At 48.0% G+C, this 18,051-nt stretch overlaps 1 protein-coding gene across 3 annotated transcripts; it reads left to right on the forward strand.

Moving 5' to 3' along the window:
- On the forward strand, positions 1-17,519 carry LOC132242777 (aldo-keto reductase family 1 member B15-like). Of its 3 annotated transcripts, XM_059711831.1 has the most exons (11): positions 1,165-1,391; positions 2,234-2,424; positions 5,389-5,556; positions 8,842-8,967; positions 9,911-9,988; positions 13,231-13,353; positions 13,643-13,749; positions 14,147-14,228; positions 14,765-14,848; positions 15,433-15,515; positions 16,838-17,518. In XM_059711831.1, the coding sequence occupies exons 2-11, from the start codon at positions 2,359-2,361 to the stop codon at positions 16,878-16,880; spliced, it is 960 nt and encodes a 319-aa protein (XP_059567814.1). In that variant the 5' UTR covers positions 1,165-1,391; positions 2,234-2,358; the 3' UTR covers positions 16,881-17,518. The 3 variants fall into 3 exon arrangements, with proteins under 3 accessions (XP_059567815.1, XP_059567814.1, XP_059567816.1); XM_059711832.1 differs by lacking the exons at positions 1,165-1,391; positions 2,234-2,424 and adding an exon at positions 1-91 and having other exon boundaries at positions 16,838-17,519; XM_059711833.1 differs by lacking the exon at positions 8,842-8,967 and having other exon boundaries at positions 16,838-17,519.
- The last annotated feature ends 532 nt before the right edge of the window (positions 17,520-18,051 follow it).

Consider the following 18,051-nt stretch of genomic DNA (forward strand, 5'->3'; position numbering starts at 1 on the left):
ATTTTGCTGGAAGCCGATCCACCCTGGCTGCTTGAGGCAGTCCCTGCAGGGATGTTTCAAGGGACCTGGCGTATATGGCATGCTGTTCTTGGTATGTTTGCTCCCCTTCTTAAGGGCTGTGTGTTTTAACCAAGGTCACCTCTCCAAAAAGATTGTTTCCCTAGGTGAGGATTTTTATCAGTAAACCCCTTAACTAAGTGCCAGAGGGGTAGTTAATCACTTTAACTGCGAACAATCACGCTTAAGCTACATAATCTTCTTCCTTGTAGTTTAATAGAACAATAGAGTAACCTTGGAATGGAGATAAGAAATGCCCTAACCTTTTGAATAGAATGGATAGGATTAAGACCAAATAGTATACATACAGATGTTAGATGACAATAAAGTGAAGAACCTGGCTATGATGATCACCTGAACACTGCCTCCGTGTCATTCCTTCTTCGCCGACTCCGTCCACACCTTGGGGAACCCCTGGACCCGCTGGGGCTGGACCCCAGCAAAATTTAACATACTCATACCTATTGTAAAAATAGAGTTTCTGTTACTGAACCTTATTTTCTTTTTGTCATATTTCTCTGACTTTTTCTAGATGGAAAAAAAAAAGTTCCCTTTACTCCTGGTGGTTTATCTCCCTGTTGGTTTGGGTGTTCTACAACCCATTCATTCAATTAATCTTTACTTAAGCAGAAAACAGCACACGCGGGGGGCGTCTCCACCTGCCTTTTCTAATTTAACCGAGATTTGCTTGTTTGTGTAGCTGTTTGGCTGAACAGTCCTGGTTTGAATGGAAAGTTTGCCAAACAATATGGTCGAGTGAGATGTTGTGACTTTTGCTTAGATACTCCTTCCTTCACCTTTTAGCCTACATCACTTCTCTGGAACTTTCCACGGTCAGCCACCCTGAGTGGTAACAGCTGCACACGGGAATGACATGAGAGGTAACGTTTCCTTTGGTTGTGGATATGATGAAAGAGTAGATCTAGAGTCAGCAGCAAGAGGACAGCCTGTTGGCTATTTTTTAAACATTGTACTGACTCAAATGTTTAAGCATTATAGGACTGAGACTTTCACCAACCACAGTCATTCACTCATTTCTGAAGGATGGATTGGACATCTATGCAACTAGGGACTCTCCCAGGCAGTGGGGTGATGGTGGTAAACAAGACAGACAAGATTTTCCTTCAGGAAGTGATGAGAGAAAGAGATTAACAAGCAAACACATTAATTCAGATCGCAACAAGCTGACGTGAGAAATAAGCTGGACAGTGAGCCGAGTTGGGGGAGAGGGTAGGCATGCCACTTTAACACAGACAGGTCAGGAAAGGCGGCCTCAGCGCAGAGGAGACATTTGAGTCAGGACAGAAGAGAGAAGTCAGCCCTGCTAAGAGCAAGTAAGAGAATATTTCAGGCACCCAGAAAGCAAGTGCCAATGTCTTGGGGCAGGAAAGAACTGGGAATCTTAGAGAAACAGCAACGAGGCCTGCAAGTGGGACGCATTATGAGCAAAGGGTGGGTGGCCCATGACAAGGTCGGAGAGGCAGTAAAGGGACAGAGTCCAGAGGCCGTGAAGGCTTGATCCACAGGCTGTATTTCACTGAAAGGGGAGTGGAAACTCATTGATGGGTTTAAATATGTTCTTTTTATTGATTTTAGAGAGAGAGAGAGAGGAAGGGGGAGGAGACAGAGAGAGAGAGACATTGATCAGTTGCCTCCTGCACATGCCTTGAAGGGGGATCGAACTGGTGACCTTTTGGTGCATGGGACCACTCTTGAGTGGTGAGAAAATAGGTATTGGATATTCCCTTATTTAGAATCGTTTACATCTTCTAAATTTTCTATAATAAACATGTGGCATTTTATTATCACAAAGTTTATTTTTTAAGGAACTCTCAAAAATGTTAAAAGTTTATTATAACTACAACTATTCAAAGCCCCACATTCTAAATAAATATATGAAGAATATTAGCATATAAAGATTTTGTCCATGTGGTTAACAGATAATTTCTATGCTCTGGAGGAAAAAAAAGATACAACTGTAGACCAATCTGATAAGAATAAGTCAAAATGCATGTACTTTTATTTTCCATTTATTAAACTAGCAAAAGTAAAAAGAAAATTGATGAAACCCCTTAAGCATCACTCTCATAAATAATAATATGCATTTTGTCACTGGGAAAACTGTGCCCCAAGTTGCAGTGCTGCTGGTTCATGAATATTGTTTAATCTTGCAAAGGGCTGGACAGACTTTAGGTTTAGGGCAGGCAATGGACGCCAGCCACCAACCTCTGGCTCCTCCCCGCTGCCGGGCCTTACCTGGGCACAGCCACCCACCTGAGCACTCGGAACGGTAGCACAGCCATGGCCACCTTTGTGAGGCTCAGCACCAAAGCCAAGATGCCCATCGTGGGCTTGGGCACCTGGCAGGTAAATCACACACGATTCCCTGAGGGGCTTTGGGCGTTTTCTCCTGGGAGTCAGGGGTCTGGGGAGATGCGAGGTGACTTTCCTTTCTCAGGGATGATTCGAGCTGCAAAACTACAAGTCTGGCTTTTTCCGGTGATAGTGAGAGCTCACTAGCAAGTACCCAGTTTCAAGCTGCACAAAACCCCGGTGGTTTTCCAGGGCAGTTTCTCTTTCAGCAGCCTTCCCTCTGAACACTCCCGGCTCTAGGTTACTGAAAGGGGGTGAGGGGGATGTCAGGGCGCAGAAGGCCGGGCACTCCTTGCTGCTCGGTGTGTACCCACACCCCTCTGCTCTGGGGCTCGCTAGAAATGTGGGAGGAAGCTCAGGCCGCATCTCAGGCTACTGAGGTGGAATCTGCAGTTTAGCAAGATCCCCAGGTGACTGCGGTGCACCCCGGGGTCTGAGCGGTACTGTGCCCACAGCGGGGATGTCCCAGTGTGGGCTGAGGTGCTCCTCTCAACCAGCAAAACCCAGAAAGGCACTGTGCAGAGTTCAGGGAAGCAGATCCTGGAGCCTCTCTTAGGCTAAGTTTTAAATGCCTTCCCATCACCTTCCTGGGCCTTCTTTCTCATTTCCAATGTAAAGCAACCTTAATTTCAGACTGTAACCAAGAATAAGAACCATTTGTTTGGGTAGAAAGGAGCTGCAGCCCAGGATACAGATTCAGGTAGCCACCTAAATGGTGTTCCACTGAGACAAAGGGGAGGACACTCTTTTTTAAATCCTCACTGGAGGATATTTTTTCCAATGACTTCTAAAGAGAGTGGAAGGGAGGGAAGGGGGGTGGAGGGAAATGAGAGAGAGAGAGAGAGAGAGAGAGAGAGAGAGAGAGAGAGAGAGAGAGAAACATCGACATGAAAGAGATTGGTTGCTTCCCAAACGCGCCCTCACTGAGACTGGGGAACCCACAACCAGGAAACAGGCCCTTGACTGGGAATTGAATCCATGACCCTTCAATCTGCCAGCAAACACTCTAACCATTGAGCAAACTGGCCAGAGCAGGGGAAAGTTCCCACACAGGTTTCCAATTAGGTCCATTTTATGTAAACGAGGTATAGAAATATAGAAATTGCGCAGTTCTGATTGGTCGGTGTAGGTCTCAGAGCTTCCCTACAGCTGTTGGCTTAGATGGTGGTATAACAAATGTAAATATCCTATATAATAAAAGCTTAGGTGGCGTGATGCCCTCACATGACATCATCACAAAATGGCCGGTAGGGGAGGGCAGTTGGGGGCAAACAGGCCTGCAGGGGAGGGCAGTTGGGTGCAATCGGGCTGGCAGGGAAGCAATTAGATGTCAATTAGGCTGGCAGGCAGAAGTGGCAATTAGGGGCAATTAGGCTGGTGGGCAAGCAGGCAGGTGAGTGGTTAGGAGCCAGCAGTCCCAGACTGTGAGAGGAATGTCCCAGATTGGAGAGGGTGCAGGCCGGGCTGAGGGACACCGCCCACCCCATGCTCTAATTTCATGCACCGGGACTCTAGTAATGTAAATAAGTGGAGCAGGGGTAGTGCAGGAAACTGAGAGTTCAGCCTACGGTCCCTCCTGGTATACAGAATGCCTGAGGAGCCCCTCTCAGCAACTGGTTCTAGACCAGGGTTGGGCAAACTTTTTGACTCGAGGGCCACAATGGGTTCTTAAACTGGACCGGAGGGCCGGAACAAAAGCATGGATGGAGTGTTTGTGTGAACTAATATAAATTCAAAGTAAACATCATTACATAAAAGGGTACGGTCTTTTTTTTTTTTTAGTTTGCCCACGGCTGTTCTAGACTCCTATTATTTATAAAATGTAGGTTCTCAGTTCACCTATGGGGAGTCTATCCCAGCAGATTTGTTTCTTCTCAGCATTTACCTCAAATGAATCTTTCTTCTCACATCCTAACCAGTGATAGGAGCAATCTTTGCATTTCTTCTCTCTTGCCTCTCTGCTGATTCTTTCTCCTCTGTCTCCGCCCTTCTTGCACTCAATCTTTCCCATCTCCTCTCTTGAGTTAGAGCAGTGGTTCTCAACCTTCTGGCCCTTTAAATATAGTTCCATATGTTGTGACCCAACCATAAAATTATTTTCGTTGCTACTTCATAACTAATGTTGCTACTGTTATGAATCATAATGTAAATATCTGATATGCAGGATCGTCTTAGGCGACCCCTGTGAAAGGGTCGTTCGACCGCCAAAGGGGTCGCGACCCACAGGTTGAGAACCGCTGAGTTAGAGGGCAGAATCCCGTGTAGTCCCAGGATCGGGTCATTCCCAGGAAGCATTCTTGGTCAATCTGGGTGAGCAGTTCTCCTCCAGTTTATCTCAGTCCCAGCTTCTCTTGCTTGAATGAGGCTGTTTTGCTTCAAATCAGAGCTTTGACCTTGATACAGATGTGACGACAAATTGCTCCCTGCCGTGTTCCGGGTGCTGTGCTAAGAACTTTACATTCCTTGTGGCAGTTAACACGATGACCTCCGGGGCAGCAACTAGTATCATTCCCATTTTGCAGACAAAGTTTAGATAAAGTAAGTCATCTGCTCAGGTCTCACACCTAGTCTGCGACGAGCCTAGTTTTTGCTGCAATGACCATTTTCCATCGGTAGATTCCTTTGGGTGGTTCAGAATCCAGTTTTCAGCCCGGTCATTAGAAGGGTTGCTGTTGGAGCCATCGCTCCCCCGCACACCTGGAGACATTGCAGAGCTGGAGGGTTACCCTGGATTAGAAGGAAATGGGCTTTTATGAGCTAGGTTAGGCCATGAGGCCATAATCAGAAGTGAGCTCACTTTTCCTTCATCCCCTTTGGGGAGTCTTCCAAGCGTGTTGTTCTTCCCAGGTGGCCCCTGGAAAGTGACCCCAGTGAAGCCTTGGTTGGGAGAAGCCAGGCTTGGAGCAGAGCCCTTTGAAGGTGGGCTGGGGATATGATATATGTGGTCTTTCTCTTAAGTCCCCCCTAGACAAAGTCAAGGAGGCTGTGAAGGTGGCCATTGACACAGGGTATCGCCACATCGACTGTGCCTATTACTACTGTAATGAGAACCAGGTCGGAGAAGCCATCCAAGAGAAGATCCAAGACAAGGCTGTGAAGCGGGAGGACCTCTTCATCGTTAGCAAGGTACTCTTACCAGGAAACCCCCGGTTGGGCTCGGGCTGCCTGTCGCTCTGTCCAGTAACGAAGGCAGGGTTAAATCATATTAGGCATTTATTGAGCAGGCCAGCCAACCGAGAACACAGGGTGCTTACAAGCATCAAATCCTGCCTTCCCAGCAAGGTACAGGGGACAGAATTATGAAGGGGAAAGGGCTGGGGGGCTACGTGCAGCCCTGGGGGGCTGCAGACATCAGCTATTGTCCTTTAGTCATTGATGAGATGATGTTGATGACATGATGTTTTGACTCCTGGTGGGTCGGTCTGACTGTGCTTACTGGTTCTGCTTGCTGGATTCACAGCTGAGTCTCCTCCTCAGTCGCTTCGCACAGGCCTTGAAAAGGAAACTAAGAAAAACGTAACCCCCTATCTATAATAATAAAAGCGTAATATACCAATTAGACTGGACAGCCAAACGACCTCCCTGATGAAGCCAGGGCTGCGAGGGCGGAGCCCCTGCATGAATTTCGCGCATCAGGCCTCTAGTTCGCATGTAAGAAAGTTAACCCCTTATTCACTTAAGTATTTGTGTTCTAAGATTTAAAATAATATGATTATTTTCCAGTACCAGTCTCCTTTGCTGGGAGGACTGCACTTTAAGTAAAGGTGGGAGGCTTTGGATGTGGTCAGCACCCAGAACTCTGCCAGCCTTTTCTCTGAGTTCTAGCATCATTTCCCAGCCCTCTTCATCCCTGCCTTTATGACATCCCTGGATAGACACATATCCACACTGTCGAACAGCATTGGTGTGGGGAGATACTGCTGCCACCCACCCATCTCCAGGCAGTTTTCCCTAGTGGGGAGGGCTCCACTGAGCCATGGGGGCAGTCTCCATCCATGGGATCCACCTGCCCCATGATAGCCAAAGGCTAAGGGTGCAGTCAGGATTGATCCTAAAACCCTGCCTTTCAGCACTGGTCTCAATGGCTGTGGCCCAGAGGTATTTTGGAAAATGGCCAGATTGTTTTTTTGTGGTCACATGCAAATTTTATTTTAGTTCAGTCTAGTAAAAGGTGAGTTACAAAATGTTATCTACACTAATAAAAGAGAAAAATGGTAATTGGCGTACGACGCTACCCTTTTCATTGGCTAATCAGGGCTATATGCAAATTAACTGCCAACTAAGATTGGCAGTTAACTGCCAACAAGATGGCGGTTAATTTGCATATGTAGGCACAATGCAGGGAGGCGAAAGGGAAAGCAGGAAGAAGCCCCCTGCCACTGACAGTGATCGGAAACCCAGGGGGGAGCTAAGAGCTGGGGGGCAGGGCAAAGGCGGCCCTGGGGTCGCCTTTGCCCTGCCCCCCAGCCATGATCTGAGAATCAGACGCCTTTGCCGCCCTGGCCAGTGATAGCAGGAAGTAGGGGTGGAGCCAGCGATGGGAGCTGGGCACAGTCCAAGCTGGCAGTCCCAGGAGCTAGGGGCCCCTTGCCTGGGCCTAAAGCGAAGCCCACGATCGCGGGGCCGCTGCAGCTGTGGGTCCCCGCTGCCCGGGCCGGACGCCTAGGCCAGAGGTGTTAGGCCTGGGCAGGGGCGGAGCCTGCAACCGTGGGGAGCTGGGGGTCCCCTGCCCAGGCCTGACACCTCTGCCGGAGGCCTCAGGCCTGGTCAAGGGGCCAATCCGGTGATTGGTGATCGGAGGGTGATGAGGGTCAACTCCTCTGGCCGAGGCATCAGGCCTGGGAGGGGGGTCTGGGGGTCCCCTGCCTAGGCCTGATGCCTGAGCCAGAGGCATCAGGCCTGGGTAGGGGGTGGAGCCGGGGATTGGAGGGATATGATGGTCCCCTTGCCCAAGCTTGAAGCCTGGGTCAGAGGCGTCAAGCTTGGGCGGGGGGTGGAGCAAGCGATCAGAGGGAGATGGGGGTCCCCTGCCCAGGCCTGATTCCTGGGCCAGAGGCCTCAGGCTTGGACGGGGGCCAGAGCCAGTGATCGGGGGGAGATGGGGGTCCCCTATCCAAGCCTGACACCTTTGGCGGAGGCTTCAGGCCTGGGCAAGGGGCCGATCAGGTGATCGGACGGTGATGGGGGTCTACGCCTCTGGCCGAGGCATCAGGCCTGGGCAAGGGGCAGAGCCAGCAATCGGAGGGGTCTGGGGGTCCCCTGCCCAGGCCTGATGCCTGGGCCAGAGGCATCAGGTCTGGGCTGGGCGCAGAACCAGTGATAGGGGGAAATGCGGGTCCCCTGCCCAGGCCTGACGCCTCTGTCAGAGGCGTCAGGCCTGGGCAAGGGGCCGATCCTGCGATTGGAGGGTGATGGGGGTCAACGCCTGAGGGCTCCCAGTATGTGAGAGGGGGCAGGCTGGGCTGAGGGACACTCCCCCCCCACACACACACCCAGTGCACGAATTTCGTGCACCGGGCCCCTAGTCTATATAATAAAAGCCTAAGCAACCATTGGGCAGAACAACCAGAACGACCGGTTGCTATGATGTGCACTGACCACCAGGGGGCAGACGCTCAACGCAGGAGCTGCCGCCTGGTGGTCAGTGAGCTCCCACTGCCACTTAGCCAGAAGCCGGGCTCATGGCTGGTGAGTGCAGCAGCGGTAGCAGGAGCCTCTCAACTGCCAGTGAGGGATCCCAGACTGCGAGAGGGATGTGCAACTGCTGGCTTAGGCCCGCTCCCTGTTGCACATCCCTCTTGTAATTCATTACGGGAATTTCATGTACTGGGCCTCTAGTTTTAAATAAAGGGCAGGGTGAGAGAGAGAGGTGAGAATCACTGTATCTATATTATATCCAACTTGCTAAACAAACACTAGTTACAGGAAGTTGGAAAGTGCCCAGATCCACTGTATGCAGTGGTGGAACCTGGATAAACTTCTTAAAGAGTCAACACTTGGGGCCCATGGGCCCGGAGACATGAAAATGCAGAGGAAGGGCCATTTGCTCCCAAAGACTTCAAAATGCTTGACATTTAAAAGCTACACACGATTCCTGCCCTCAGAAAGCCGGTAGCCGAGGAAGAGAATTAGGCATTACACAAATACCGAGTCAGGGCTCAAATATGCTAAACAATAGGCGAGACAGACAGAAGGCCAGGAGAGTTGAAAAAATAACTTGTCCTCACACTTAAAAATGTCCTTGACTTGCTGAGCAGCCTGGTGATCTCCAATACCTGGATCATGTGTCTTAACCCACTTTGCTCTAAAAGGCCTGCCTCTGGTTAGATCAGGGTATACATCCACGGCAGGGAGAGTGAGTCGCGGGGCCTTCCTTTCCCCAGTACTGACGTCTTGCCTTTCACTCATTAGCTGTGGGCTAGCTTCTTTGAGAGAACCCTAGCGAAGGAAGCCTGTCAGAAGACCCTCATGGATCTGAGACTGGACTACCTGGACCTCTACCTCATTCACTGGCCACAGGGGTTACAGGGATCCCAGGTCTGAGCGACTTCCTGTCCCCATCTCCAGTTCCCAAGTAGGTGCCAGGGCTGGGCATGGGGCGGACAGAGCAGGAGGCCTTGCACTTTGTGACTTGAGCTGCAGGTTATCGGGAGGAGACGAAAACCTGGAAGAAGAGCCGAGTCCACGTGTGGCTCATGAAACAGCCACGGGCCCAGGCCTTCTCTCAGTCTGGGAGAAGCATGCTTTCTGGCAGTCCAGGCAAGCAGCAGCTGCCCCATCTCCTTCGTCCTGATCCCAGGCCAACAGTTCCCTTCCCAGGGGAGCTCTTCCATGCTGATATGTCAGGGCTCAACCCTCTGGTGCCCTGGGGTGCCACCTTGGAGAAGAGCCCAGGTATGGTCCTGCTGGAAGGCAGCCAGTCCTCACTGAAGAAATGGCCCTCGTGTCCTGGGGCTCTGCTCCTGCCGGAACCTGGCAGACCGGAGGGACACAAATTCCTGGCTCTCTCACCTCCTGACCAGCTATGGCAAGGATAGTGTACCATCCCTAACTCCAGGCTTCTTGAGGCTACAAGAATAGAATTTGGCCAATATATGGTATTCCCCCAGGACACCACTTCTTTGGGAGCTAACCCTTGTTGGTTGATTTTGAAACTGAAGTCTGTCCCCAAGTATCTATAGGGTCTGGGTATGAAGACAGTGCCCATGGTGACAACAGTGGCTTTTGGAATGTGCTCATAATAGATTTTAAAACCATCCCAGCAGTTTCTAAAATATAAAAATATATGTTTTATGCTACAGGACTTATCCTACAATATTTAGGATAATTCAAACTCACATTCTTGAAGTTGGCACTCTGGAACTTGAAAAAATAGGATGAAGGTGTGGGTGTTTAGCATGAGTTAGGACCCGGCAGTCTCATTGAACAAACCAAGTGCTCAGATGAACAATGCACTGAGCTCTTCGTTCTGCATTTTCAGCCTGGACAAAACTCTCTCCTCAATGTTACGGAAAGCAATGTCCTCTCCAGTAAATTTACATTCTTGGATGCCTGGGAGGTAAGTTCCATCTTCTTCTCAGTGCGCTGGGAGTGAACCCTTCCCTTCTGTCCACAAGGGCCTGTCTGTCTACACGGGTGTGAAGGAGCCCATGGACTTGGAGCTGTTGAATTTTATCATTGCCACCATTCTCTCATTCTTTAAACTCCTTCCTAATCGCCTTTGGCTGAGGGTCCACCTGACACCACTTGTGTTTTCAAAGGCTAAGACTGAGTTCTCAAAGGAGACTGGAATACAGTGCCCCTCACCCAGGGGATGCCCGCGATGTCCTCAAACCAGGAAGAGGGATTTGGAACAGAGGCCTTGCCCTGGGTTTGCACGTATCCGCTGAATAGCCTAGCAGAAGTTGTTTAATCCCTCTGAACCCCAGTTTCTGCCCCTTAAAAAAAAATCTTATAATACATGCTAATAATATATATCTTTTAGAATATGGCAATTTAAAGATTAAGGTCACTACCATCTATTAAGCACCAGGAACTTCAGTCACAGAGCTTAAGAGGCAGGTACTATGATCATCCCCCTTTACAAATGTGGAAATTGAGACCCAAGAGGTTGGTGACTTTGTCAGGTCATGTAGCAAGTGTGTGGCAGAGCTGGGACTGGATGAACCCCGGTCGATCTGTCCCAAATACCCCACCTACCAAAGCACTTCATATGGAGCTTGGCACACAGTGAATACACATGTTCCAATATTGGGGGATATGAGCAACTCGCTTCTCAGGTCAGATAATGACCTGTCCCACATAATTTGAATTCAAAATTGAATTAAGGAATGTCTTTCTCTGCTCATCCCCCCCCCCCCCACTCCCTGAAACTAACATGTCCTCCTGCAAATGCTAGTAGAGATGAAAGTGAATGAACAAATGACAAATCAATAGTGACAAAAGCTTCCAGAGTTCACTGTGTTACTTTGTCAGCTTTTGGTGTGGGACACATGTGGCTCATATTTTACAGCTTAAAAGTGTAGTAAGTGTTAAGCCTAACCTTTCTGAAGAACTTATCCTATATAATAAAAGCCTAATATACAAATTGACCGAATGGTGGAATGACCGGTTGCTATGATGTGCAATGACCACCAGGGGGCAGACGCTCAATGCAGGAGCTGCCCCCAGCCCACAGGCCCCAGGCCAGCCAAGGCAGGTGCCAGCGGGGCCCCGCCGATCATCCTGCCAGTCGCCCCGCAGAGGGAGGTTACAGGCAGTGGCAGCAGATTGGCCCTGATCGCCGACCAGGCCTAGAGACCCTACTGTGCATAAATTTCATGCAACGGGCCTCTAATACTTGACATAATTAAGTGTTGACTTTTCTGTGCATTATTTGTTTAAAAGTATTTATCTGTAAGCACAGCATTATTGCTGCTTTGAACTTCAATGAGTAGCAGTAAGAAAATTTAGATAGCAAAATTGATTTGATAACAGGGAAAAGGTTAATAAAGCAGAAAACTAATCATTGAATAATGGCAAGGTTAACAATTTGTAAATGTATTTGAAGGGAATTATCTTTGGCAAATAAATCATGAAATTTGTCTACTAGCAATAGAAAGGCTACATTACAACAAAGTATGGAGAAAACTATCCCGTTTTCTATGGGTGAGTTTCTAAGACTGTTATGAAGCTCTCTGGGTTGTAGGTAAAAGGAAAAAAAGGCAGCAAAAACTACCAGCCATGCTAAAGAGCTTCAGTATTACCATTGGACTTGATGGGCGAGGATATATCATTTACACGTAGGCTCTGTAAGTCAAAATTAGCAATAATAAGACAGCAATGATTTGTGTAACTAAGATCCATACTAAGTAACATCATATTTTAGGAGCCAGACACAGTAAATAGCAATAAATGAAATACTTTTGGGAAAATCCTCTGAAGGCATCAATTCGTCATACATTCTACTATCTTGATCACATAATTAATGAATCCAAGGTAAATGCGACAGAACATCACTGCCGAACAAGGTATGAGCTGATGAGCCCACATTCTAGAAAGAGGACTCAAGTTTCAGGTTGAAAAATGCTTCTTTTAGATTTGCGTATTCTTTTTTACCTTAATTATCATACAAGTCACTAACTACCGAGTCTTAAATATTTGTTTGATATACTTACTAAAATAAATGTAAGTACTAAGCCTGCATTTTCAAGAAAAGATATTACTTTTTCTTTGCTAGTGACAAAATTGTAGCCATAAAAACAAAAAACAATAAAGAATTCTCATACTTAACTGTAGGAAAGAAGTCTACATATTTATTTTACTACCACAAACACCCTCTTATGAGGGAAACAGGTCAGGATTGATGATTTCATAAACAATATAATGGTTTATGTACATGGACTCAACTCAATGAATGTTTTATTCCTGAACATGAAAATTGTGGCAAGACCTGAAACACAGCTTAAAATTTCAGCAGACTCAGCCACTGCACTAAATTTGGTAACGGCTCTGTCATATATCTTACCCTGGTTAAATGTGAGTTCTTAAATATCTTAGGAATTATTTCTGAGATGTGGAGATAGGATATCTCTATGGTTGTTGGTTCTACCAGATTTTTCCTCCTAGCTTTTATGATGGTGTGAATTATGGCAGTTCTGTCGTTTTTCTCTGCAAAATAATAATATATATATATTCTGATAGTCACAGTGCTGTCTTTTGAATGGATTTGGAATAAGGGAATAATAAATACCTGTTGAGTTGGGGGCTGCTGTTAACAGATATGGTATCTTTGGGCAAGCTCAGAAAAGTGCCCCTTATAGACTAAATATTATAAAACAGGTATCTTTCCTTGGGGTGCAGGCACCAGGGACACAGCTTGCTAAATGAATGGTGGCCAGATTATGGCTCCACTCAACTTCTTGCCTGGGTGCCCCTGCCAGGGCACAGGCTGCATGACCTCCCCCGGTTTGCTTGATGTGCAAAACCAAGCCGCGGTTGGTATGCAAGAGGTTGACCCAGAACCCAGACAAGTGATGCTTCTCCTCTTCCAGGGCTACCCGGAGCCACCAGGTATGGGGGAGAGGAGAAGGGCAAGCATATGAAACCTTCATCTTTTACTCCTAGTGTTTCATCAGGTCTGAGGAAGGGCAGGAGGGTTGGAATCGACCTGCAGGTTAGATAGAAATCTCCCTTTACTGCCTCAGCTAACCCTAGGATGGTGGACAATGTGCCAGCTTCCCCTGTCCCAGAGAGGACTAAGCCAAGCCAAGGTCCCCGGAGCCCCTCTGGGATGCCCAGAGTTGCTCCTCTCTGTGACAGGCCATGGAAGAGCTGGTGGATGCGGGCCTGGTGAAAGCCATCGGGGTCTCCAACTTCAACCACATCCAGATCGAAAGGCTCTTGAACAAACCTGGACTGAAACACAAACCAGTGACGAACCAGGTAAACTGCTCAGTAAGGTGTAATGATCCTGCCCATTACGTCTTAAACGGTGGGGGCCAAGTTCTGTGTTATGTACTGAGTCTTACTTATCTCAGGGCTCAGTGATCAGGACACTTTGGGGAGGTATGAGGCAGCTCTTGGGGTCTGGGTTAGCAGGGGGCAGTCTGGTCTTTGTCTGGCAGGGTGTGTGTGTGTGTGTGTGTGTGTGTGTGTGTGTGTGTAGAACCCCCTGAGAACAGCTCATAAAGCAGGTCAGCTGCCGAGTGACAGGGATTGCTTGCTTTTGCAGGTTGAGTGTCACCCATACCTCACGCAGGAGAAACTGATCCAGTATTGCTACTCCAAGGGCATCACTGTCACGGCATACAGCCCTCTGGGCTCTCTGAGTAGACCGTGGTATGGCATCTGAAGGGTTTTTCTCTTGATACCCTAAAAACGTATTTCATAATTGGCTCATGTTGGTCTTAGACTACAAGCCCTCAGAAAGAAAAACATGTTGAAGGCCATATGCCTGGCATAGCCAAGCAGTGGGGGGAAATGGGAACTTTCAAAAACAGCAATGTTCCTGACCCTTGAGGATGCTCCAGGTCAGCCACCCAGGGCTGGGCTTGCCTTTGCAAAGTGCTGCGGCTCAGAGCCCGTGGAGCTCAGGGGCGAGACCCCACGCATTCAGAACCTCCCACCTCATCTCCCATGTGGAGAAGACTGATGAGCAGCCCTGGGCCCCTCACTGTAGTAATATTCCCCCGCATATGATAAAATGGTGATCGTTCTACCTTCCTTCTGCCTGTAGGGCCAAGCCGGAGGACCCTTTCCTGCTGGAGGACCCCAAGATTAAGGAGATTGCTGCAAAACACAAAAAAACCACAGCGCAGGTACAGTGTGTGCGTGTGTGTGTTTGCCCCGGTAAACCATTTTGGTTTTTTCTTCCTTATGTTGGCTTCACTTAACTCCTTGGAAGAGAAGTGAACAGGAGAGGAAGCCCCCCAGGCCTTTCCTTGGAAGTGTCTTTGCAGCCCAGAAAATACCATGGTCATCAGTGAAGGAAGGCCAGCGTCCCTCTCACAGTTGCAGCGGAGCCCTCGAGATGAGCAGGAAGAGCGTGACTTTTGGAGCTGGTTCAGATTCCAGTTCCACCACTTACCAGCTGTATGACCCGAACACTGTCCCAAGCCTCTCTCTTTCTTCTTTTTTTAAAAAAATAATGTGTTAAAGGGAAGCATAGGGAGGTTGTGAGGATTAGGGGAGATAATCGAGCAGAGGTTCGGCAAGTGTTGGATTGGCACGAAGTGCTCAGTCCATATAGCCGCTGTAACGAGAGGCACAGTGAGCGGCAGGTTTTTTATTTTTCCTTTTCGTAGGGGAGGCGTCCCTGTAGATAAGTGGGAACACGATGTCCCTTTCTGCACAGGTTCTGATCCGGTTCCAGGTCCAGAGGAATGTGGTCGTGATCCCCAAGTCCACGACACCGGCACACATCGTTGAGAACTTCCAGGTCAGATTCTGGCTGACCTGGGTGGCCCTGGTTTTCCTCAGTGGAGGAGGGGGCGGGAGAGACTCTGTCCCTGGGCTTCTCATCCCATCCCTGCGTTGTCTGTGAGCCTCACCCCCTTCCCACCACCCTGCCATCTTTCAGGCCAGGGAGCTGTCCTCCGTGGAGCTGAGAGAATGATCTGCGGGCCTAGGATGTGCTGGGGGCGCAGCGGGCGAGTCCTGTTAGGTCTGAGCACAGCAGTGCCTCTCACCACTGAGAAGACCTGCGGTTGCCCCTGAGCAGTTAGGTTCTGGGGCCACACACAGCAGTAGGCAGGCATGGACCACACTTGAAGACCCGCCCGTCAGGAGCGCAGACATGGGTAGTGCTGATAAGCCTGGTCACTCTCCCCTTGGGAACACTAAACCCTGTCAATACTGCAGTCTCCGTAGGATCTAATTTAGAGCCAAATTCGTATCCAGTGGACATAATGGGAGCAAGGCTGCGGCCCCATTATGTGAGTTTGCTTCTGGTGAGAATGACAGATCTCAAAGCATACCAGGAATGGGCTTGGCGTTGATGTTTTGGAATTCTCTCTTTTCCAGGTCTTTGACTTTAAATTGAACGACGAGGAGATGAGGACCATTCTCAGCTTAAATAGAAACTGGAGGGCCTTCGATGGGGTCTTGTAAGTGGCACTGGGTTAAGTGAAGGAGGAGGAGGGATCACCAGGAGTTTTTCTAAATGGATAGGGGGTCAGCTGGAAGTATTGGAAGGCACCTGGGAGTACTTTTATCTTTACATACTATTTCCTGGTAGTTTGGCAATTAAAATTGGAGTACCTGGAAAAGACGCATCCCTAACAGCTGTATGTTGTCTGAAGTTCTAGATATAGAGCTAGAACTTTAAGAAAGGACATGTAACTAGGGAGAAGACAGAATCATTAATTTCATCCACTCAATAAATGTTTATGGAGCATCTACTATGTGCCAAGCACTTTCTAGGTGCTTGAGATAGCACACTGGTCAAAGTTCTTGCCTTCACAGGCTTGCATCCTGGTGAGGGACTACAGGGACTACAGAAATAAACTCAAAATAAACATGCAATTAAGACTGAATCCTACAACTAGAAACAGAGGCATGGATACGGGGAACAGACTGACAAGTGTCAGAGGGGAGAGGGGTTGGGGGACTGGATCAAAGTCGATGAAGGGATTGAGCAAAAAAAAAAAATTATATATATATATATATATATATACATATATATATATATATGTATATGTATATATATATATATATATATATATATATATATATATATATATATAGAGAGAGAGAGAGAGAGAGAGAGATAAGCAACAGTGAACAATGTTATGGCAACCAGAGAGAGAGAGAGAGAGAGATAGAAACATCAATGAAGAAAGATAACCATTGATTGGCTGCCTCCTGCACACCCCCCACTAGTGGTGGAGCCTGCAACCCAGGCATGTGCCCTGGTTAGGAATCAAATCGTGACCTCCTGGTTCATAAGTCAATGTCCAACCACTGAGCAACACTAGCCAGGCTGGGATTGATAATTTAAATAGGATGGATCAGGGGAAACTTTGCTGATAAGATGCCAGTTGAACAGAAACCTGGAGGAGGTGAGGGATGAACCGTGTGGATGTCTGGGGGAATAGCATAGTAGGCAGTGAGAACCGCAAGTGCAAAGGCCCTGAGGTGGAACTGTGTTTAGAGGAGTTGAGTAAGGAGGCCACTGGGGCTGGAGCAGGATGAGTGAGGAGAGGCTTAATATTAGCTATTACTCTGAGTTTATTCTGTGCCCTGGTTCCTAGCACACCCACCAGATCAATTTGATGGAAGATCAAGGTGGGGCCTCCTTTGTGTTCTTACAGAATTTTGTGGGGGAGACTGAGAGAGCACAAAGACCACAGGATACACCAGAGAAGAATGCCTTTTGAACCAGAGTTTAATATTGACATATTTTTCTTTGTGCTTGCTCTCTCCATAGTTTCTCTCATTTGGAGGACTTTCCCTTCGAAGCAGAATATTGAAGCTGAATCTCCTGATGGGATGACCCCACAGAGTCTCTCTCTTCATTTCACTGAACTCTCTTGGCCAGAGTCTTATTTTAGCTGAGCTTGTCTGAAATCACACTGAGCCTGGCCCTCCTCTTGGCCAGAATCCAGGCGGCCGTATGTAGAGCTACACATTCCGCCAGGAGCAGATTATCACCAGGAAATATGACCCCAGCAAGCACACCACAGGGTTTCCCCCCACATATTTGATCTAATCATGGGACAATTCTGTTTATGCTGTGGGGACAAAGATTAAAAAGATAAAGGATAATAATAATAACCAATAAGTACTGAGAGTTTACATAGGCACAGAGAGAGGACTGGTGGTTGCCGGATGGGGAGGAGGCCTGGGAGACTGGGAAAAAGAGGTGAAGGGATTAGGAAGTGCAAATTGGGAGTCAGATAATAATCACGGGGATGCAAAGCACAGCGTAACAACATAGTCATTAATAATGCCAGGTGACTACTGGAAATACTGGGGGCAGGCACACTGTGTAAGCGATGTGGTTGTCTGACCACTATGCTGTATACCTGAAAATAACACAAAATAAGATTGAAAGAAAACTGTGATTGAAAAATTAAAATTAAACTTCTCAGAAACATTGAGAGTTTACTATGCGCCAATACTATTCAAAGGTCTTTTTGTTTGCGTTAACCTGTTGAATGCTGCTAGCACCTCCTGGAAGTGGGCACTCTTATTCATAGCTCGCAGAAGAGAAAATGCAGGGATGCTCAAGGCCACCCAGGTTGTAAGTGGCTGAACCAAGTTTCAAAGGCAGGTGGGCTCAGGGGAGCTCCCTGTGATTTGTCCCTCCCACGTCTTCCAGCACCTTCTCTCCTTGCCTTTCTCTATCCTTTCTCCTTCTCACTTACCCTCCTTGCCTTTAATATGTTGTCATACCAAAGAGTCAACTGCAGTGGTGGCAGTGCCTGTAAGAAGCCACCTTTCATTGAAGGAGAGGCGCAGCATATTCCTGGGGGTGGAGTGGGAAAGAGTGGCATGTCTGAGCAAGGAAAAGGCTTACTGTTGCCATTAATCTGGAACGTTTTTTCTCTAATAATTTCTTCTTATGAAATATTCCAATGATATAGAAATGCACAGAGAATAATATAATGAGCATCTGAACACCCACCTTACTTATTTAAC

The sequence above is a fragment of the Myotis daubentonii genome, chromosome 10 (genome assembly GCF_963259705.1).
Source record: "Myotis daubentonii chromosome 10, mMyoDau2.1, whole genome shotgun sequence".
NCBI classification, from domain to species: Eukaryota; Metazoa; Chordata; class Mammalia; order Chiroptera; family Vespertilionidae; genus Myotis; species Myotis daubentonii.